The sequence below is a fragment of the Scatophagus argus genome, chromosome 6 (assembly GCF_020382885.2).
Source record: "Scatophagus argus isolate fScaArg1 chromosome 6, fScaArg1.pri, whole genome shotgun sequence".
Classification (NCBI taxonomy): domain Eukaryota; kingdom Metazoa; phylum Chordata; class Actinopteri; family Scatophagidae; genus Scatophagus; species Scatophagus argus.
Window position 1 is genome coordinate 23,526,738 of NC_058498.1, and position 21,931 is coordinate 23,548,668.

Sequence of the window (21,931 nt, forward strand, 5' to 3'; positions counted from 1 at the left end):
ACAATCACCCCCCAAATGACTACTAAATTAAACTGACAGTTGGGATCTTGTCACATAAGTATGAACTATGAAGAAAAAAGAGCCTGTCTGTGGTCTCTGAAGGTGATTTGTAGATTATATAAAAATAATATTAAATAAATTACTAACTTTATGATCAATAGCAATTGGGTTGCTGGTGAGTTAATATATAATAATTTAAACATTAATTTCATTACGTGCTTTCGATCCCACAGCAAAAACAATGCTCTCCTAAAAATATCCATCCTCACGAGAGGTTTGTGTCAGAACTGCAAACAAAGAGTCAGGCAGCACAAATGAGAGATCTGACAGCGTAACAGCAAAGCTGACAGTGAAAGCAAAAGTCTGATGAGAATGAAGCAGAGAGAACTGTAAACAAAAGAACAAACTATCAAAAAAAAAAATAGTGGAAAAGACCAGTTGTTAATGATTACACAAATATTTTGTTGACAAGTTATAAGTTTTACTTTGAGACAGCTTTTTTTTTTGTTTCAGTTCTCTGAAATTCTCATTTGGTTTGATATTTACATTTTTTTTGTTTGACTAACTGGCCACAAACCAGATTTGAACAATTCGCTCGCTTGAACTCTCTGCTGCTAATTTGCATACCAGGTGGCAATTTAGTCAAAAACTGAACCTTGCAAATAAGGCAGGTATCGCAAACTCACAAGAGGTAGTACAGCTTTGTCTTTATCCTCCTAACTCAAATACACTCTGAGGTACACACTCAAAGACAAAAATACAATTAACTGCACTCAGACTTGTCAGAGTGTGAAACTCCAGGTACTGGTTTGTGAAAAGCAATTTATCTCTAACAGAGTGTGTGTTCTGTATGCACATGTTTATGTCTGTGTGAGTGCAAGAGAGTGAGATTCAAATTGGCAGACAGAAAAAATGAGAGCAATGAGCAAATCCTCACTGGTGTCCTTTGGCTTTACAACAAATTTGAGCCTTGGATCAGAAAAGTGTTCAACTGCACCACAGTTCGTATAAGCATAAGAGTGTTTGTGGATCGGGACGTAATTGGAGCTCTTCCTTGATATGCTACATTTTAGAATTATAATTCTTGTTAGGAATTTTTAGTATGACAGCTAGCTGACATGCACTGACCCCAAGCAGGGAAAGAAGCTGGTTGATCAAGGCACTGGGACACACTGAATATCTGCTGTAGGCAGTCTTTTTGTTCATACTTTCCAAAGAATTGGAAATGAAAGCAACTCTGGTGAAGCTGAGACTACACATCTGTACTTTAATATAAGTTTCACCCCTGTCTGGCAATGATTGTGAAACATTTGAATCAAATTTGGTAAACAGACAGATCCTCAATGAAGGCTCAGTTCTTCATATCTGGTTCTTGGTTTTCAATAAGCATTATGTGGACGGTATTGGGACACACCGTTTTATTATTGAATTCAGGTGTTTCAATCAGACCCATTGCCAAAAATCAAATCAAGCATTTACAAACATTTGTGAAAACAATGTGTTCTGAAGGGCTCAGTCAATTCAAGCGTGGTACTGTAATAGGATGCCACCTTTGCATTAAGTCACTTTGTGAAATTTCATCACTGCTAGATATTCCACAGGCTTGTAACTGGAGGGTCGCCAGTTCGATTCCACCTCGGACTAGCAGATAGAATTTGGGTGTGGTGGAGTGATTGATCAACCCCCCCCCCATTAGTCGACTGGTGTGCCCTTGAGCAAGGCACTCAACCCCCCCCCCCCCCAATTGCTCCCCAGTGCCTGACATGGCAGCCCACCGTTCCTGTGTGTTTCACTACATGTTGCATGTGTGTGTTTCAATTAATGATGGGTTAAAAGCAGAGAATTTCAGAAACATTTAGGAGCAGGAGCAGCTCAGTCATGCACCAGACGACCACGTAAAGTCAGAGTGGGCTCACTGAATGCTGCGGCACATGGTGCATTAAAGTCACCAAAGCCCTGCTGATTCCATAGCTGAAGAGTTCCAAACTTCCACCAGCATTAACATCAGTACAAAAACTGTGCAGCGGAAGCTTCGTGGAATGGGTTTCCATGGCTGAGCAGCTGCAAGTAAGCCTCATATCACTGTGTACAATACCAAGTGTGGGATAGAGTGATGCACACCGCCACTGGACTCCGGAGCAGTAAAAATATGCTCTGTGGAGTGACGAATCATTCTCTTTTAGGCAGTCTGATGGGAGGGTCTGGGTTTGGCAGATGCCAGGAATACATTACCTGCCTGACTGCATTGTGCCAACTGTAAAGTTTGATGGAGGAGGAATAATGGTACAGGAAACTGGGCCAGGCCTTCACTTCTGGTGAAGGGAAATCTTAATGTCTTGGCATACCAAGACATTTTGGACAATGCTTTCTTCAAACTTTGTGGCAACAATTTAGGGAAGACCCTTTTCTATTCCAGCATGACTGTGTCCCAGTGCACAAAGCAAAGTCCATAAAGACATGGCTGGATGAGTTTGGTGTGGAAGAACCTGACTGGTCTGGACAGAGCCCTGACCCCAACCCCATCCAACACCTTTGGTAAGAACTGGACTGGAGATTGCAAGCCAAGGCTTTTCACCTGACCTCATTATCGCTCTACTACATGAAAGGGCAAAAATTCCCACAGAAAGACTCCAAAATCTTCAAGAGTAGAAGCTATTATCGCTGCAAAGCTGTCTATGTATTTTGAATGCGATGTCATTAAAGTCCCTGTTGGTGTAATGGTCACATGCCCCAATACTTTTTGTCTATATAGTGTACACGATCATAAACTGTATTGTTTTTCCGCACAATACAGCACCACTATGTTAAAATGCATAGCAACACACAACTAAAAACTTTGTTAATATTAATAAAAGACTGTGATTTCAGATAATAAAGGGGTGTTGTTAATTGCAGGTCTTGAAAAGGAAGCACATTTCAGTCTTCTACTTGTAATACAAACATGGTGGAAGTCTCCATTCGAACACCTACAACTAGCACTGCCTTAGCCTTACTATATTCAAGCAACTGTCCTTCTTGCATTGGCACTGACAGTAGTCCAATGTGCATGTACTGTAAATCATTGGGATCCTTTTCACTGAGGGTTTGGAGGACGTGTCACCCTTGTTTTGCCTTCAGTTATTACCATACATTCAGGTCAAGGTCTGCCTTGACAGGCAGCTAGTGCTTCATGGACTTCTATGCAACAGGTAGCATGACAGGCTGCACTAGCTCTGTGATTAGTAGAGGCTGTACTTTGATTATCTTGAAAATTCGTTAATTGCAACATTTAATCTACTGAATAAGATGCAAATAAAACATGGTCTATCTTCTAATTGTTTCCATATCATATGCTACTTGGTAGATTAATATAACTGTTCATGAAGGCAATGTGTATGTATGCAAGTACAACACAATTACCAGGTGTATAACTTTTAGACAAATGAGTAGATTTATTAAAGAGGCTGTAGTTTTGCAGGTTGAAGGCAAAAGATTTTTATCATAATCTCTGATGATATATAAAACTCCGTAACATTACGTAGAAGAATATAAACTCATTCCTCTGTTTGAAGCTGGTGGCTGTTACGTTACTATTGCATTCAACCTCTGATGCTTCTTAAGGCCTGAATGTGGAGGAACTATCTTTGAAATTGTGTGCATGTATGTGTTCTGCATATATCTACTGTAGCTAGTGCGTATCAGCTTCCCCGCAGTTGTGCTATACTTTCAAAGAAATCCACATTATGTGTATGCACATAGGAGGTCTACATTGAAGAATTCAATTATAGTATGCATTTCACTTGTTTATTGAGTTCTTTTATTCATCTTGTTCAGATTCACTACTCACAGTGCTGTTTGAAGCACCAGGAGACAGAATATTATATTCTGATTCCTGCATTCTTCAAAATAGGATTTGGCTTGCTGCTGTATTGAGAACACAGCTTAAATCAAACTCCACAGTGTAACCGGTGCAAAGAAAGAACAAAATCACATCAGGGTAGAAGAAATAATTTTAAGAAAGTGAGGGAAGAATATTCACTTCACAAATGGTTTTGTACATTTACAGTTTCATAGCACACTACATCTACACATGCCATGACATGCTTCACTTTATACCTTAGAGGCCTAGGTTATTTTTAGGGCCACTACCTTAACTTACAAGCATTTATTTTGGTCATCAAAAGTGCAATCCGTACATGCTATATATTGTTTAAGGGTTTTTGTCAGCACAGTCTAGGCTATCCAGATCTGCCATAATTTTATGTGGTAATATTTGCATATATTTTATATACATTTTTATGTATCTTATTAACAGAAAAAATATTTAGCGTATTATGAAATTCACTTTCACTTCGATTTTTACATGTATCTCACCATAGAAAGCTGCCAGTAGACACATCTTTATTTCATACTCAGTCTCTTTGGAATCTGCCAATATAAGAGCCATGATAGTGGTATGTTCTATGCCTTTTTCCCACTGAAATAATTGTTTTACTCCTCATTAAAAAAGTATATTTATTTGAAACAAACATGGAATATATACGTCTTACAGAATAGAGAATTAGTGAAGTAAGTGCAGTGTAGCTGTGTCTGTGTTTACTTCTCTCTGCTCTTACTCTCAACTTTCTGCTCTGTGACCTGAACTGACCCGACCCGACCATAAACCAAGGCTACTGATTCTGTGCACATACATTAACAATAACCCGCATACACACTGGTGACCTTCGCTCGCTCTTCTTTTGACAACCTCTGAATCATTGCAATGAAAAGCATAAAGCAAAAAAGTATTTCTTTATCAAAGTGGGATGCAGTGTCAGCCTTATATTGGTGGACACCGTACAGAAATTTGCTGTGATTTCAAGACCGGTTTATGAACGTGGTTTGCCACAGAAACACATCATAGCTTCGGAATCTTTAAGTTCTGTTGTTCTTCACATTATGAAGCCACTGATAATCGGAGTGTAAAATGAGTGAATAAGAAATTAGTCATGGTATTATTTTAATTAAAGAGTTCGGTCTAGAATGGAAAGTGTCCATGAAATAACTTTAACTGTGAATTGGCGCTAAACAAATAAACTGAATTGAATTGAATTATTTTACAGTCATTTAATCTGTCTTTAGAACACGATGCCTTTGATGCAGAAGTTGAATCAAGAGTTCTGAAGTAATTCAACGGAAAAGAAGGGGGTGTGAATTTGGATGCACATTGCGTTCACCTGCCTCTAAGGGTTAACTCATTGTTTAGGGCTGGTGTGGCACATGGAACTGGATCCAGATGCATGGCTCAACACACAGGTTTCAGAAAACACTCACTGGCTTTAATGAACAGGCAGCGGTTCGGCACACAGGTGTGCAGTCAAGTAAGGCAAACAAATCCAAAGGAGCAGACAAAGGCGGGGTCAAACGGGCAGGCAAGAGTTGAAATAACCAAGAGATCAAAACACAAGAAGAAATGTTGGAGTGAATAACACTGTGATGCATTACAAATTGGCAACTGAATACAATGGATGGGGAGGACAGGTACATATACTCGGGGGCACTAGACACAAGGTGAAATCAATCCAGGCAGGTTAAGCATTTACAGTGGGGGAAAAAAAAGACAGGAAGTGTGAAGAAATTTTCCAAAATAAAACAAGAAACACAAAACACACTAAACTGTCCGACTAGGAAGTGTGTCACTCACACTGTACTGATTGACATGTTTTACATTCTGTCTCAAGTTATTGCTGTGGGAGAAATATTGGGAACGTAGCCAACCATGCCACTTAATAAATAGAGCAATCCATTTTCTGTTGGCTTGCAGCTAGCTCCTGCTTGCCATCTAGTCTAGTTTACAAGAAAATTCCAGTTTATTACAAATTTGTTCAGGAGCCCATTGTTTATATAGTATGTGGTGACATTCTACTTAAGGTAATGGCTGAGATTTGGGAACACACTGACATTGCTATAACAAAAAGGCAAAAGGGCAAGGAACAAGTGGTTAGACTACAAAACACATTGTTTGGAAAGTTCCTGCTAACTAAAACACTAAAACTGTGTATGCACAACCATTATAAACCACAAAGTCAATCTGTAAACTGTGCTAGCAGCATGGCTCCGGGGACATCATTGCTGGAGAATCATAGGACTGACGTGGTGTAAAAATTAAAACCTGTTTTGATAAATAAAATACATAAAATCAAACTGGTTTAAGCTCAAATAATGGACTATGGAGTGGTGCAGTATACTACAATAAATAAAAACAAAATAAAACATTAATGCTATGCTACGAGGCCATCGCACACAGTTGACCAAAATAATCATTAGCAAGTGTAATCTATCATAAACTAAACTATGTAAACTATCAGTCTATCATACTGCAGTTGTGCACGTTCTTTGGTGAAACTGGGTCCAATCAACACTGTACTGTCTGTGTATTTCAGTACTTTCAAATGTACTACTCCCAGCAGATTTAGTTCAGCTAGCATTGACTCCACAGTTACTGCATTGCTGGACCAGAGTAGAAAAACTGGAAACCTAATCAATACTAGTCAAGCTGTATGGAAAGTCAAGTCAGTAAGCAGCTATTGTATGGACCGCCATGGAATATGGTGCAGACATTCATATTGCCCTCAGGATACATTTATTAAGTTTCTTTTAATCTAGGGCCACAGCTTATAACACAATACATGCACAGCTATTCCCATAAGCTTAAGCTGCTTAATGTTGTCATACTAACAAGTTAAACTGAAATGTCAATATGATAAACATACCTGCTAAACCACAGTATGTTAGTACTGTCATTGTCAGTATGTTAGCATGCTGATGTACCAAGGCACAGCCTCATGAAGCTGACAGCATGGCTGAAAACTTGACCAAAAAGAAGATTTTTCAGATGTTGATCCTGATCCTCATCAGTCTGAATTGTGTCTCAGTAGAACAGGGCCGACCTTGCTGACAACACTGCTTTTTACCGAAGGAGGTGGTCCTTTGACACACAGCTCCCTGCTTCTCTGTCTGAGGCTTGCAAATTCATCTTCATTCACTTCATCACTATCAGAACTCTTCTTTTCTAAAGCATATCTGCTTCAAATCTACACTCTCAATGAGACAGTGATGTCACCATTTGAATCTAATAAAGCTGTTTCAAACCCAAGCAAAATATAATCATTATCCACAAAGGACCTCACTGAAAAGTTTTGAGAGCCAAATTGTAAAACCTACAGATATTGAATATTAGATTCTCTAAACATTTTCAGCAGAGTCCTCTTTTAGGGGAAATAATCGGGGGAATAGTTGAAACACCCACAGTAAATTGACTCAGTTAGAGACACAGAAAACACATCAATAAGAAACATGAAAAGTGGCCCTCCTGACTGAATTTTCACTAACCATCACCTCTACCAGTGAGCTGTAATGATGTTTCCACCAGCAAGGAGTGATGACAACTTTGACTGAAGCAATGAAGTTTCCATTAGTGGCCATGATGGTTCAAAGAATACCAATGAGCTTTCTGACCAGGATTGAGGTGTTTCTATCTCATCACACTCCCATCCAAATGCAGGTTGTGCAAAGGGACAGTGCTGAAATGAATTTAATACCACCAGTGACACTGTCATCTCACTTTGGATTTTTTTATATGTGATTGATTTATATTTATGATTCAGCTACTAAAGAACTTTAAATACAGAGCATGTTTTATGTGTTAGAGACACAGAGAAGTGAGAACAGGAGAAGACAATACTTTTCTGAATGAAAATGTTACTATCAGACTCTCTTATTCAGTTTGATTGAAACACAAGTTGGACATCAAATGTAACTATGACAAAAACAGATGAAGTAAATGACCATACACATTCAGAGCATATCACTGGTACCCACTATACTGCAACTACAGATTTGTACCCTTGTAATGAAGCTCAGTCTTGACTGAGCGGTACATATGCACATTCAGCAAAAAGCAGCACTCTCTCTCAGTCTCTTATTTATTTCTGCTGTTGCTTGCTCTTTCTCCTCCGTTCATGCTGCGAGACACAAGCCATATTATGCACTATGCATACGGCCAATCTTTCCTTGAATTTTGACCATGAATTTTAGCTTGCCCCTCTCAGATGATTTATTTTTTATTGTCCATTCTTCCGTCTGCATACCACTGGTGTACAATGGAAACTTTTTTTCTCCGTTCTTCTTCATTTGGACTTCTTTGCTTTCATGTGGCTCTTTCCTTTATACTTTTAACACAGATTTTTGTCATAATGTTTATGTTTTTTTCAAATCAATCAGCATGATTGAACCTCAGGTGGACACAACATGTGCCTCCTTTCCCTGCCCCATATTCAGATCATAGCAGGCCTAACTTCAGTCCAGAGGCAGAACAAGAATAATGTGCTAAAAACAGGTTGGCTTACTAACAGCTAACAAAAAGCATATTGTGGCTTCTGCATGACTGCACATGTTGAAAGTGCCACTTTCTTATTGTCTCTTTCATATGTCAGGTGAAAAGATGATTTATTTCAATGTACCTCAGTGAAGCATCAGCTGCTAAAGCTCCAGCATCACTATCACAGGGTCTTGACCTTGGTTACTCATTCAAAGCCACCGACTGATACCAGTAGTTACATGATCAGTAACCCTGGGACATTAATGAAGAATTATATTCATACCATATTGTTGACTGAAAGGTGCAGGGCAGCACAATGTGAATGCAGTACCACATACTGCATCACAGCACTGTGCTCGGGGGTGGGGGTGCTTCTCAAATCACACACAGCAGATCAGCAGATCAACATATCTGTCCTACTGGCACATGTATGCAGGGATTCAGTGAACTGAAGGAGAAACTTCTCATACAGAATAAAGCAGCTGAACAATTAATGGAAGAATTGCTTATATTCAGTTTCATATAGACACAAACTTGCTATCATGATTCCTGCTTTCAACACATTAAACAGTAACACTTCATGATAACATTATTATATGTTGACAAGATCTATATAAGTGATGATGCATCAAAAACATGATCTTGTTAAATTATAAGACACTTACAAGCACCTGTTGTATATCCATCCATCCATTTTCTATACCGCTTATCCGTCAGGGTGGCGGGGGAGCTGGAGCCTATCCCAGCTGACTACGGGCGAGAGGCGGGGTTCACCCTGGACTGGTCGCCAGTCAATTGCAGGGCTGACACACAAAGACAGACAACCACACACTCTCACACTCACACCTAGGGACAAGGTAGAATAGCCAATTAACCTAATGTGCATGTTTTTGGTATTGTGGGAGGAAGCCGGAGTACCCGGAGAAAACCCACGCAGGCACAGGGAGAACATGCAAACTCCACATAGAAGGGCCCAGACCGGGATTCGAACCTGGAACCCTCTTGCTATGAGGCGACAGTGCTAACCACTGCACCACCGTGCCGCCCCACCTGTTGTATATGAATCCTACAAATGCAACACAGTTGTGGTTGAAGAAATGTACAACACCAACATTAATTCTCGCTACTGTCCTGTTGGTCTACGCTTTAACTATTCAGTAAAAAAAAAAAAAAATGGTTTTCAAGTGACAGGACACATTATCCTGTGAATATTATGAATTTGTAGCAGTAAAACTGTCCTGAAAAAAAGAAACTATTGTATTAGGAAAGTTTTAATCCACCATACAATTTATAATCCTTGTCACCATTTCCTCTCGCTGTTGCAGCAGATACTTCCAGTGTGAACACTGCATCAACACAGTGCCTGTGTATCATGGCCTAAGATGCTCTTTCTTTCCTTATTTGTATTCACTCCCTGACACTGGCTCCCCCTTTCCATCTTCATTTGTTTCTCTCATTCCCCTCTCCGTGTATCCACCTCCTCTCTGCTCTTCCTCCGCTCTCCTGATCACTTTGTATCAGCAAGAAAACATCTTCGTGAGAATAAAATATTTCACCAGCAAACACTAGAACATTGAGTATTAGAATAATTTACATGTAACAAATTGTATAATGCGTCAGGTCAGATAGTCTCTTACTTATTATGAGGTGGATTGGTATTCATCTATTCAGTATCACATTGCACAGTCTGGAACACCAAATACAGTGTTACTGATATGGCTGTCATATTGTCACAGTGTTATTTTGACTAAGTCTATGTTTCAAGTTCACATACATGGATATAAACAGCAGCAGAGATTGCATATATATATTGTGGATTATATATATAGATTATATATGAAGTATGAGAAGTATGAAGCTGGTCTGTTTTTTCAATCAAACTGGCTGTTAGATCGTTTACATAAAGAAGCTTAAATGCATGCATAAATGCATAAAGTAACTGTTGTCGCAGAAGTAATTTCAGTCATCTTTGTGTGAACTAATCACATAAGGTCACTTGATCGCTTGTTAATGGTGAGTTAAACACAGAGGCATTAATCAGATCCTGACAGATCCTGTCTGCGTGTTTAAATAATCAGTGAAATTAAGTTCCTGTGGCTGGTATGTGCTTCCACACTGTCTGAGGAGACATTTCAACTTATTTCACCCACCTATCTGTTATTAATCATAGTGTCAACTTTTATCATACTGATGTCTGATCCACGGATTAACCACACCAAATAACTACTGGATGTTCATGTCAGTGGATGTATGTGCATGCAACAGCACTTTCATATCATGCAGCCCTGAAGCACACTGTCCATGAAGGAGAGGAGAGAGGAGGGGATATGTGCCAGGCAACACTTCAGAGGATATAATGCTCAGTAAATAAGGGAGCTGAATTTGAAAACTTCAGAAAATCGTTAAATGTCAAGTGTGTAAACCATCATAAATAGATGGATAGGGTCTATCTTGTTTTTAAAAAGGTACCTGAACGGCATTTACATGCATTTAAACCCCCACCTCCATCTATTTGTATATTCTCCCTGTGCCTGCGTGGGTTTTCTCCGGGTGCTCTGGCTTCCTCCCACAATACCAAAAACATGCACATTAGGTTAACTGGCTACTCTACGTTGCCCCTAGGTGTGAGTGTGTGGTTGTTTTTCTTTGTGTGTCAGCCCTGAGACTGACTGGTGACCAACCCAGAGTGTACCCCACCTCTAACCTGCAGTCAGCTGGGATAGGCTCCAGCCCCCCCGCGAAAAAAGGTGATATAGAAAAGGGACGGATGGATGGATGGCTTATTAAGTTCAACATCTTGTTGAGACTGTGTTACAAAGATTTTGGTAATATCAGGCACAATTATTGTTACAGATGTTACACAAGGTTTTATATAAAACCTGTTACTATTGACTAGAACTATCACTGAAGTATCCTAATATAAATATCTAAAGGAGATGTGATAGCCAATAAATAACAAATGAGGTATCCATTATCGGGGGTCCTGATTATGGATCCCTCGAAGGACTTAATCCCACTCATACAAGTTTTTTAAGGTGATCATGTTCCACAAATGACTGATGTAGAAAATTGCTTGTGCTATTATGGCCAGAGAGTCACTGCAATCAGTCACTAAAGCAGCTGATTTTACTGATTAACACCACTTTGACGAGAAGAGTAAGTAATCAGTGAAATGAGCAGCATTGATGTGAAGGTAGATGAGAAGCTTTAGACTGATCGTTCACTCTGGGATACTGTTAGGAATCACAGCTACAGGAGACACTCAACAACTATAGGAGGTGATACTCACAAAGCATATCTTCAAAATTAGGTGCTATTTTCTTTATTATTATTTCATGCTATATTCTCTTCTTACCAAATCTTCCTCAAGTCCATTGAATCTTCCTGGGTTGCCACATGGAGTCTGGTGGTTGTTTGATGCAATAACTAAATAAATAAATAAGAAGAAGAGTCTCCACTGAGTCACCCTGAACCAGCTCCACTACAACTTCCTGTGCCGGATCACCATCCTAACTCTGCCATGTGGGCAGCCTTGGTAGGCTGCAGGCTTTTCAGACCCCCAGAATGTGTCAAAGTGAGACCAGATTTCTGCACAGTAGTGTCAATTAATTAAAATGTATAATGTAAAATAAGCGACTGCATAAATATTCACTCTTTTTAAAGTGACTGATCTAATTCAGCAGAGGTCCACCCAACTGGTGTTCGGAGCCTTACAGTCAGTGAAATGGACATCACTTGAGTGCAGTGAACGTGTCTCAAGTGATTGTATAAAGACATTTGTGTTTGAAAGGTCCAGTCACTGGTTAATCAGGACTCCTGGCTACAATTATGCCATGGAAACAAAAGAACGAGAAAAGGTTTTCAAAAAGTATAAGCTAGGCGATGGATGCAAAAAAAAAAAAAAAAAAAAAAAAAAAAATTCCAAATCATTGAACATCCTCTGGACTTCAGTTAAATCCATCATTATGGCACATGTGCAAATCTGCCTAGAGCAAGCGGTCCTCACAAACTGAGTTACTGGTGAGGAGACTGGTGAAGAAGGCCACCATTTAATTGAAACTGGCCTTTCTGAGCTTTTCTGCACACTTGTGAAATGTTTTAGCCATGTGGCAGCCTCCGGGGCTGAAAAACATCTCTAAAAAGTAGAGGCTGGCTCCAAACGTGAGTCAATGTTCATTTTAAAATGTCTGACTTTACAGCAGAGATAAACATGTTTAATGCCTTGTATCAGGCACTAAACATGTTTGGCTTGGTCCCTATGGCTATTTTCCCTTTATGTGACTCATTTGAATCATCTAAAGGTTTAAACTTGTGCAGGAAAAAGGCCATGATTCCACTGAGCTGCAATATGCAGTGGGGCATGTAGAGTGTAACAAGAGAATAAAACAATGAATTAAGGATTTATTTCAACCAAACCACAGTTGGTCACTGTTGCAAAGAATTATTACCTCATTGACTTCTGTTTTCATTACTAGGTGAAGAAGTGGTTAACTTTTACTTTAGGATCTATAGGCTTTAGTTTCTGCCTTCGTCTTTTTAAACCTTTTTCGCTGTTGAGTCAGATTGACATCCTGGATATATCCTTCAAACATATAATGTACGTTCTGCTTATCTCTAATATTACTTTAATTCAAAAATTGGAAAAGATTTCTTCTTTAATGGTGTTAGTGACAGCGTGGATTCCAACATCAGTAACATCAGTATCAGTATTTCCTTTTGAAGCAGTATGTTGGGACATGATGTTTAATACTGAAGTATTAAGCTTAGTGTATTTGCTAAGATGAACAGAATTGTCTAAAAATATGGTATTTACAGTTGGCAGTGTTGGCACTGTACTCTTTTCCTGGAAATAGTAGTTTAGGAGCAAAAAGTTTAAGAACAATATTGATTTTATTTGGTGTAGCAAACTGGATTTAATAGCTTTTCAGCTTTTCCGCATGGAAATTTCAAACTAAAATTAATGAATTGGGCCTGGGCAACATGTTCTGTCATCAGTCGTGAGGAAATATTTTACTGAGAGAAACAATGCCATTCTGAATAGACCGAGTAAGTAATTAAGAACTATCGTAAGCATTTACCTCCATAATCCATCTCGTCTTTGGTCAACTGAGGTCCATCTTGTGTTTCCCTTAGAGAGTACAATAGAGTACGTTTTCATATAAACCGAAAATTCAAGCAAAAAACAAAGAATGCACAGCAGGAAGACTCCAAGCATAACAAGATAGTGATCTGTGATGCTAGTTGTCCTGGTGCCAGCTCAGCAAGATATTTATCATCCAGATAAAAGCCATATCAGCAAGATAAAGATCTGTCACCCCGAGATATCATCCAGTAGAATCAGTAGCAATTACAGCCCAGGGTTTAAAAACAGCATCTCAAGGATTACCCTCTTAAAGCACGCCATAAAAAACTCTCAGACTTAATGTATTTGCTCAATGCACTTGAGATATGTGGGGGGCTATATGCAGAAAAACAAAAAAGCATGAAATGCTCTGATGCACTTCCCTATAGCTGTAGGAGTTTATTACAGTAGTCTAATTAGCTCCAGTGATAAGTATTAGACAGGCCAAGGTACTAGCAGTGGGAAGCCATCTTCTAGGGATTTGAACTTAATCCAGTTTCTCTCAGAGTAGCTCTGCATGCTTACACACCTCTTTGAAGTGTAAATTGAAAAAAAAAAAGAATTGAATGCATAAAGTTTCTACAGTGACAAGTTTGAATACAGACGTCTGCTATGTTTTCATTTGACAACCCTATTATGAGGCTGAGAAACAAGGAAGAGTAAGAAATATGAGACACAAAAGCACAGGTCATCTATCTGTGGAAGGACGATTTTCCTATTTCAAAGGGACACAAACGTTGAATGTTATTCGCTGGGTATGGAGCTAATATGAAAACCATTTAATCAATCATGTAATGAGGATCCCACAAACCAAACAGCACATTATTAACACTGAGATATTTCCCTGCATAGTTATGAAGAGCTGTTAAAATGTGATTCCCCACTGCTGTTATCTGCTTAGTCTCTTTCTATTTCTCCAGGTGTTTCTCTCTTTGCCTTGCTCTCACCTTTGCTTCTGTTTTCCCAGACTCAGTGCTAAGTAACTCAGGCAGCTTTATTTCTCAGTTTTCTGTTAGGCTTAAAGGAAAACCTAAAGGTTTGAATGCAGACAAATGTGTTGTTGGCCAAATGAAAGAGGCAACTCATTGTGAGAGTGTCTGGCAGCATTAGGGTAGGAGCACCCATTCACTAAACCCCTAAAAATGGCAAAGGTCTCTGTATAACATTATTTGCCTTCAAAAATTTTCACTTATATAAAGAAGCAGCGATCACTAGTGACTGATAATATATTATTTGTCTACTGTATACTTGCCAGTAAATGCACCAGTTTAATGTCTAATAATTTGCTTCAACCATCACTGAGCTAATACAGAAACTGTGGGGATGACATTTTATGTTAGGCTCACTGCTGAAAACATCAGTGATGGTATGCACCTCTGAATTTGTCAGACAACAACTTGAATTTTAAAGAAAGTGTGAAAGCTGGTACTTAAATTATATTGACTAGCAGGTATGTCATCAAATGGACAATGGATGATTAACCAGGGGCTGACTCAGGCTGCCTGGCAAAAAATAAAAATTGCACAAGCTGTATGCAGTGGGGGATCGGCATGCAGATGATTGTGATGCATTTTGGTGAAATAGTTACAAACCCTGGTTGAGACTGAAGTCGTTTTATTATGACACTCAGATGCTATAAATACTACAACTCCGTGTGTTGTCCTTACTTGCATGGTTATATGTGATGAAATTGTGCTCTTTGTCACTATGGTGCTGGACTCTTGCCTTCTAACAACAGTCTTGTTATTTGTTGTGGCTCTGCATGGCTTATATTTTGTCTTCAGGGTGCTTGTGCTGTTGTAGTTGCTGTCTTTATGGAATTTTGTAGTGTTTGTTGTTTTATCGCTTCACAGGTTTCACATCTTGACAAAGGACTACAGCTCAAGATTAGTCAGATGGCTAACACTGGTACATTTACAGAAATGTTGACTAATGTGCATTGAAAAAATTAAAACACATAGTACATTATTAACTACTTAACCATTCAGAGGTACATGGAGGCCAACTAATTTTCTAAGATGCCAGGCAGCATTGCATTGTGTTTTCTCCATTTTAAGGGCACCTCTTAGTGCACTTTATCACATTTGTCTAATGGAAAGGGAACTTTTTCACATTTTATCTGACATAGAGGCAGGAAGAGACTTTTGCAGAGTGGTTTCAGACATGGAGAACCACTTTCAGTCCAAACGTGGTTTCTAACTGCCTTTGATGGATTGTTCAATCAGATCCTTTAAGAATAGTATTTAGTATAGTATATTGTATGCTTTTTACTGATGGCTTTACTTCCTTGGAATTGTACACTATCTTAACTCTACTATGTGAGCAGCCATAGCAGGCTCCAGACTTGTAAAATAAGTGATTGCATAAATATCCCCCCCCCCCTTTAAGTTGACTGATCTAATTCAGCAGAGGTCCACCCAACTGGTGCTAGGAGTCTCACAGTTAGTGAAATAGAGATCACTTGAGTGCAGTGAACGTGTCTCAAGTGATTATATAAAGACATCTGTGTTTGAAAGGTCCAGTCACTGGTTAATCGGGACTCCTGGCTAGAGTTATGCCATGGAAACAAAAGAACTCTCCCAACAACTCAAGTATAAGCCAGGGGATGGATGCAAAAAACTTTCCAAATCACTGAACATCCTCTGGACTTCAGTTAAATCCATCATTATGGCACATGTGCAAATCTTCCTTGAGCAAGCGGTCCTCACAAACTGAGTGACTGTGCAAAGAGAAGACTGGTGGGGGAGGCCACCAAGACTACTTGTACTATGACTACTCTGAAGGAGTTAAAAGCTTCAGTAGCTGACATGGGAGAGAGACTCTGCACACAACAACTGTTGCCCCGGTTCTCCATCAGTCAAAGCTGTATGGGAGACAGCCACTGGTGAAGAAAGCCCATATTAAATCTCTATTACAGGTCACCTGAAGGTATGTGGGAGACTCCAAGGTCAACTGGAAGAAGATTCTTTGGTCTGATGAGACCAAAATGGAGCTTTCTGGCCATCAGACTAGATGCTATGTTTGGAGTACACCAAACACTGCACATCACCACAAACACACCATTCCCCCTGTGAAGCATGGCGGTGGCAGCATCATGTTGTGGGGATGTTTCTCAGCAGCAGACCCTTGTTTTAATTCACTATGATTTCATTTATAAAAGCAATAAAAGGGGAAAATATCCAAAGGGCTGAATACTTGTTTATAGGCACCATAGTATCAGAGAAATAATGTATGTTAAGTCATAAGGTTCAACGACTCAAACCATACCATGACACCATATTATTGTTTGATTGGATGTTTCTGTTGGAATTCATCTCTAATTAACTAATTTAACAATCTATTTGGTGACAATATGGCACAGTATACAGTAAAGATCAACTACATGCCACAATAGTTCAGGGTTTAAAGATATTGTGGGAGTGTACCATTCAGTATTGTTACAGTTCATGCTGGTCTCAGACAGCCACAGAGTACACAGAGGTCAATGATAAATAAATCATATTAAATTACATATAATTAACACCTGTAGGTGGTGAAAATAACAATTCAATTTCAAATTCTCACAAATGATAGAGATATAGTATGTGTGGGTCTTTGGTTACAGTATATCTGGGTCGGTGGGAGTGTTTCTGGCACTTTGAAATATAAATGTGAGAAAATAAATAATGAACATTGTGGAGAACTCAGAGAGGGAGACCATGTTGACGTGATTGTCTCAGTTCAGTGGCAAAGCCAGTTATCTCACTGAGACACATATACCGAGGCATCCTGTGATCCTTTGGCTTGGAGAAGGCAGTGTACAGGTTGACAGAGGTTTGCATCAGTGTAAGAAAAAATATGTTCTATCAGTTGGAAAGACTTTATCTCTTGTTTCTGCTTTCTCTCTACAGTCCTCTTTAGGTATAAATAGATTAATGCCTGGTTATAAGGCAACAAGTCAGACCATTGATTATGATGATCTTAGACTTAGGGGTCATCAAACTATGATCACCTCTATCTGTTTGCCTACCTCAAACACCTCCTGTAAATATCAGTTCAATTCCATTCCATTCCATCATTATAGTGTAGTGAAATCCTCTATTTACATCTTGTCTTTCCCTATCCTTCTTAGCCTTCATCACCAGTATTCACACTTTTCTCTGACTGTATCTGCAAAGTTAAAAAAAAAAAAGTTACTTAAAGTTATGCAGAATTAATGACATACATACTGGATACCTTGAGTCACAACCCATTTTGAGATTTAAATACATTGCCTTCCAAATCAACCCACGAGAGAATTTTTTGATGTGTCAACCCTACTTTGGAATTCAAAGAACAGAAAAATTAGTTCGCACAACCCATACACTATGGAAGTTTTTGTATTCAGACATTCGAGTCTCGCCAGGGCCTGAGAACTGATTGGTGTTATGGAATTCTTAGGTTGTACTTCTCTTTTCTATTATTTTGCAACCACTCAGCACCTCCCTCTTACTATGAAACCAGTGGGAGTTGTAAAGGGCTGTTGATTGAGGAAATTGGGGTGGGGATCTTACTTTTGAAGAGCATCTATCTTGTCGGCTGTGATTCCTCTCAGCAGCTCCTCTAGCAGGTCTGAGCTGTCGGAGGGTGGAGCAGCTGGTTTGACAGCAGGCGTATGACTGAACCAGCCAACCAGGAGACCCAGGACAAAAAGTCCCACCCCTGTCAATAAGTACCTATAAAGAATGAGGGATAGGTCAAAAATAAATGTTATGTCCACTTATTTAAGATCTGGAAAAAAAAGAAAGGTTGGTGACATGCCATAAAACAAGCTAGAAAGCAGAAAAGATTTTTTTCGTCAGACTGTAAGGTTAAGAACAAATTCTTGCTCGGGAGATCATGATGGACTTTCCTGTTGAAATGGGGACACACTGACAGGCAGAGTCCTTCAGGTACTTCTCATATTTTAAAGGCAAGATGGGCTTGTCATCGATGTACAGTTTGATATTCAGTAGGCTGCTATTACCTTTTCACAGCAGGTGGGTTAGTATGAAGGGCACCCTTCTGTATCAAAATAACATGCAAGTTGGGGTGGATGTCTGGGAGTGTTTTAGGGATTTGAAGGCTTCACTCTTCCCCCAGCTGGTGCAAACCTTTAATCGCAATGAATGGAGTAATTGAAACATATACTGTCTAGACGATGATATGAGAACAGGAACAATCAAGCTTGATTGTTCTCAGGGTAGATGATATATGGTTGCTACAGTGACAAGACAAAGGCAGGTAATCCATGATTCTTTCATTTCAGGTTACATTAGGAGAAATTAAACATTTATATGAAAAAATACTGATATGTGCAAACTGGTTCTTGGTAAAGGGCCCTTCGTGTGGCTTATCAACACCATCAGGGTACCATGTGTCTGTTGTCGTTCAAAGGACATGAGAATGTTTCCACAGAAATAAACCCAAGGAAGAAACCATTAAATACGAGCTCTGTTTTCAAGTTGATTGATTTTCTGGTCCTCGGCGTAATTCCATTAACAAGTGAATAGAAGTGTGCAAAATGGGAAAAAGGGAGTAAATTTCATAGTGTGTGAGTGACATTCAGTCAGACAACAAAAACAAAAAATGTAATTCTTGGTAAGGAAATCAAGGTCCCTCAACATACCCTGTTCCTACTGGTCTTATCACAACATGCAGTTAAAAGACATTCAAGAGCAATAATCTTATTTCATATGCTATAGTTTTTTGTACTCTTTAGTGAGTTCAGATAGAATACTCAGAATACTTCAGCAATAATGAAAAGGAAAAGTTATGAGCAATGCAGGTTTGATTTGTCAGTACCAGAATAGGTCATGAGTATGGACATCAGGTGGTCAGAGTTTAAACAACTGAATCCAAAATATGTACACATTTAAAGTCAAATCAATCCACAACTGCATAACTCTTATAAAGGAATTGCATACCTAACTCAATATTGCAGAATTACTGAAAATAACGAGGCTGATCACCCCTTTTAATCAAGAACATAATATGAAACAACAGAGTTACAGCATGTAAGGTCACAGTGTGACAGCACAGACTGCAAATATATTAAATGATTGCTTTTAATAGCTTCATATTCTTCTAAATGTTATGGCTTGGTTTGTTTTTGGAGCACTACTTGTCCTTAATACTGTTCCATTTAAAAAAAAGTGTCCATTTTGGAGGATTTGGTGAGTATGATCTATCCTGCTGTAAGTTCTGAATAAGACCTACAGTGGCTGTAGCAGGGAATATATGACTTAAGGCTACTTCAGCAGTCCCTGAATTACCTTAGCAGGAAGCAATGCAGTCGTCGTTGGCCTTTATGGCCCGGGGCCCTGGTGAAGTGGGAGATGTAGTTGGGATCCTCCTGGAGGCGTTCAAATCGTCCATGTGGTGAAACCGAGACAGATGACTGAATTGATTCCATCAGCTCAGGGTCAGGATCAGGGCCGGGGTCTGAACACGCTGAAAGAAAACAAAAAAAAAACAACAACAACAATCTCCTATGTCATATGTCAAATTTACCTGCACTTTGTAAACACAGACAGGCAAATAATCAAGTTAAATGAGTAAAAATCTTTACATCGTAAGAAAATTAAATCAGATGAAATACAAGGTCATTTGATACTTAACGACTATTTGATTGATATTTTCTTTATCACAAATTGATATTTTGAAAATTCTTCTTTTAACATAATGCAGGAAATTTGATGCCATGTAGGCATGATGTATGTTCATTAGCTTAATTTGGCCTGTGCAAAGTACAGCCAAAATTGATGTGACGACAATAGATGTAAAAGTATTGGGCAAATTTAAATGTTCATCTGATTAAGGCACTACATGTCAAGTGAGAGGGCATATGATGGCCAAAGTAAAATTCATGGCAATTCACCAGAAAACGTCTTCCTCATTGTGACAGGAGATGAATGGGCTTTAAAGTAACTAAAATTCAGCATCTGGGAATCAAAACTTTTGTGGATTTCAAGCCAATCCATTGACGTTGAGATATTAAGCATAATAAAAACAATCACTTGTGTGCATAAGCATGTTTCACTCTTGTGCGATTAATTTTTGCATCTGTCAAAATTACTAAAAATGTATGGATCATCATATTTTTTCTCTGACAAACCAATCCAATCAATCTGATCTTCATAGCTAATTATGTTTTTTTTGAAAAGTCAAGGAATTTAAGGATTGTAGAAAAAATAAGATAACTTAAAAGTGGAACACACTGGGAATATATATATTTTAGATGAAAACCTGCCGGAAAAATAATGATAATGATGATTCTCATTTTTGAGTATAGATGCATTTGATTAGATATAAAGTTCTGGCAGAGGTTGTATGATTGTAGATCAGGATCATATTAGATTCTTGCTCATTTTCAATGATAATATTGGTCTGTTGGTCTATGGTCAGCTACTGATTGGTTTTATACAAACTTTTATTCCTCCCAGAGAACAAAGCCTACTGCCTTATAATGATACCCCGACTCTTCCCCTGACGCCACCATGAGGTTGACCTTTGAATCGTGATAACCTCGTGGTGATCCCATGACTTTTAATCTGGTGCCATCTACAACACGGCTATAGACTTATATCTGATATCTGAAGATAATACTCTGGGTTAGGTTGAGATCACAATGATGTAAAAACAAAATTAGTTATGTCAAAGTGACAACAAAAAAAAATATTATTATATTATAAAAATATAATTATTATTAAAATATTACGATCCACAAGCAAGAGAAAACATAACAATTATTGCATGATTATCCTCTGTGGACTACAAAAGAGACAATTCGGTTTGTTGAAAGTTACCAAGAGCACACTTCAAAGATAATGGTAAAAACAAACTGCAAAAGGAATAAAGTCTTAATGCTTAGTTGGGAGTTTTGGAATTATAAGCCCGTTTGCTTGAGAAGGCATTTGTGAGAACTGCCACTGATACAGAACTCCAGGCACATTTCAAAACAGAGTCCTTTAAGCTGAGGAACTCAAGTCTAGCTTTAAGGCACTTATGAAGTTTCTCTCCTTTGTAGCTGCTGGCATCAGCAAACTTCTCATATTGAATATAGTATTTTTTTTTTCACAGTGACAGGTTGTTTAAAATTATGTGCAAAATATTCTGAATGAAGCACATCTGAAGATCATCAAAAGTATGAGAAAAAACTTGATGCATTAGGTTACATTAAGAATCACATTGAACAATAATGTCTATTGTAAGCATTCATCAGGGAAATCATATGTTTGTCTAATGAATCAGGCATGAGAAGGTTTGTAAACACACCTAACTTTATCACGTTCAGGCAGATCACAGGAACACGTCATGCAATATTTATAAGATTTAACAATGTTAATCAGCCGATTTGAGCAATATTTGATATTCCAAAAATTCCTGTTTTGTTTGAGAGTTACAAGCTGTGGGATTCTCATTAATGTGAGAAAATGTTCAATAAATAATTCACAAACTCATCATGTTAACTG

General features: G+C 38.6%; 1 protein-coding gene across 3 annotated transcripts in view; it reads right to left on the reverse strand.

The window, feature by feature from the left end:
* Positions 1-21,931, reverse strand: part of LOC124061065 (inactive N-acetylated-alpha-linked acidic dipeptidase-like protein 2) — a 466,730-nt gene that overhangs the window by 226,602 nt on the left and 218,197 nt on the right. For all 3 annotated transcript variants that reach the window (XM_046392589.1, XM_046392590.1, XM_046392591.1), the window contains 2 exons: positions 19,733-19,910; positions 17,993-18,154 (listed from right to left, as the gene is read on the reverse strand). In XM_046392589.1, the coding sequence (XP_046248545.1) occupies positions 17,993-18,154; positions 19,733-19,910 (340 nt within the window). The remainder of the gene's footprint in view (positions 1-17,992; positions 18,155-19,732; positions 19,911-21,931) is intronic.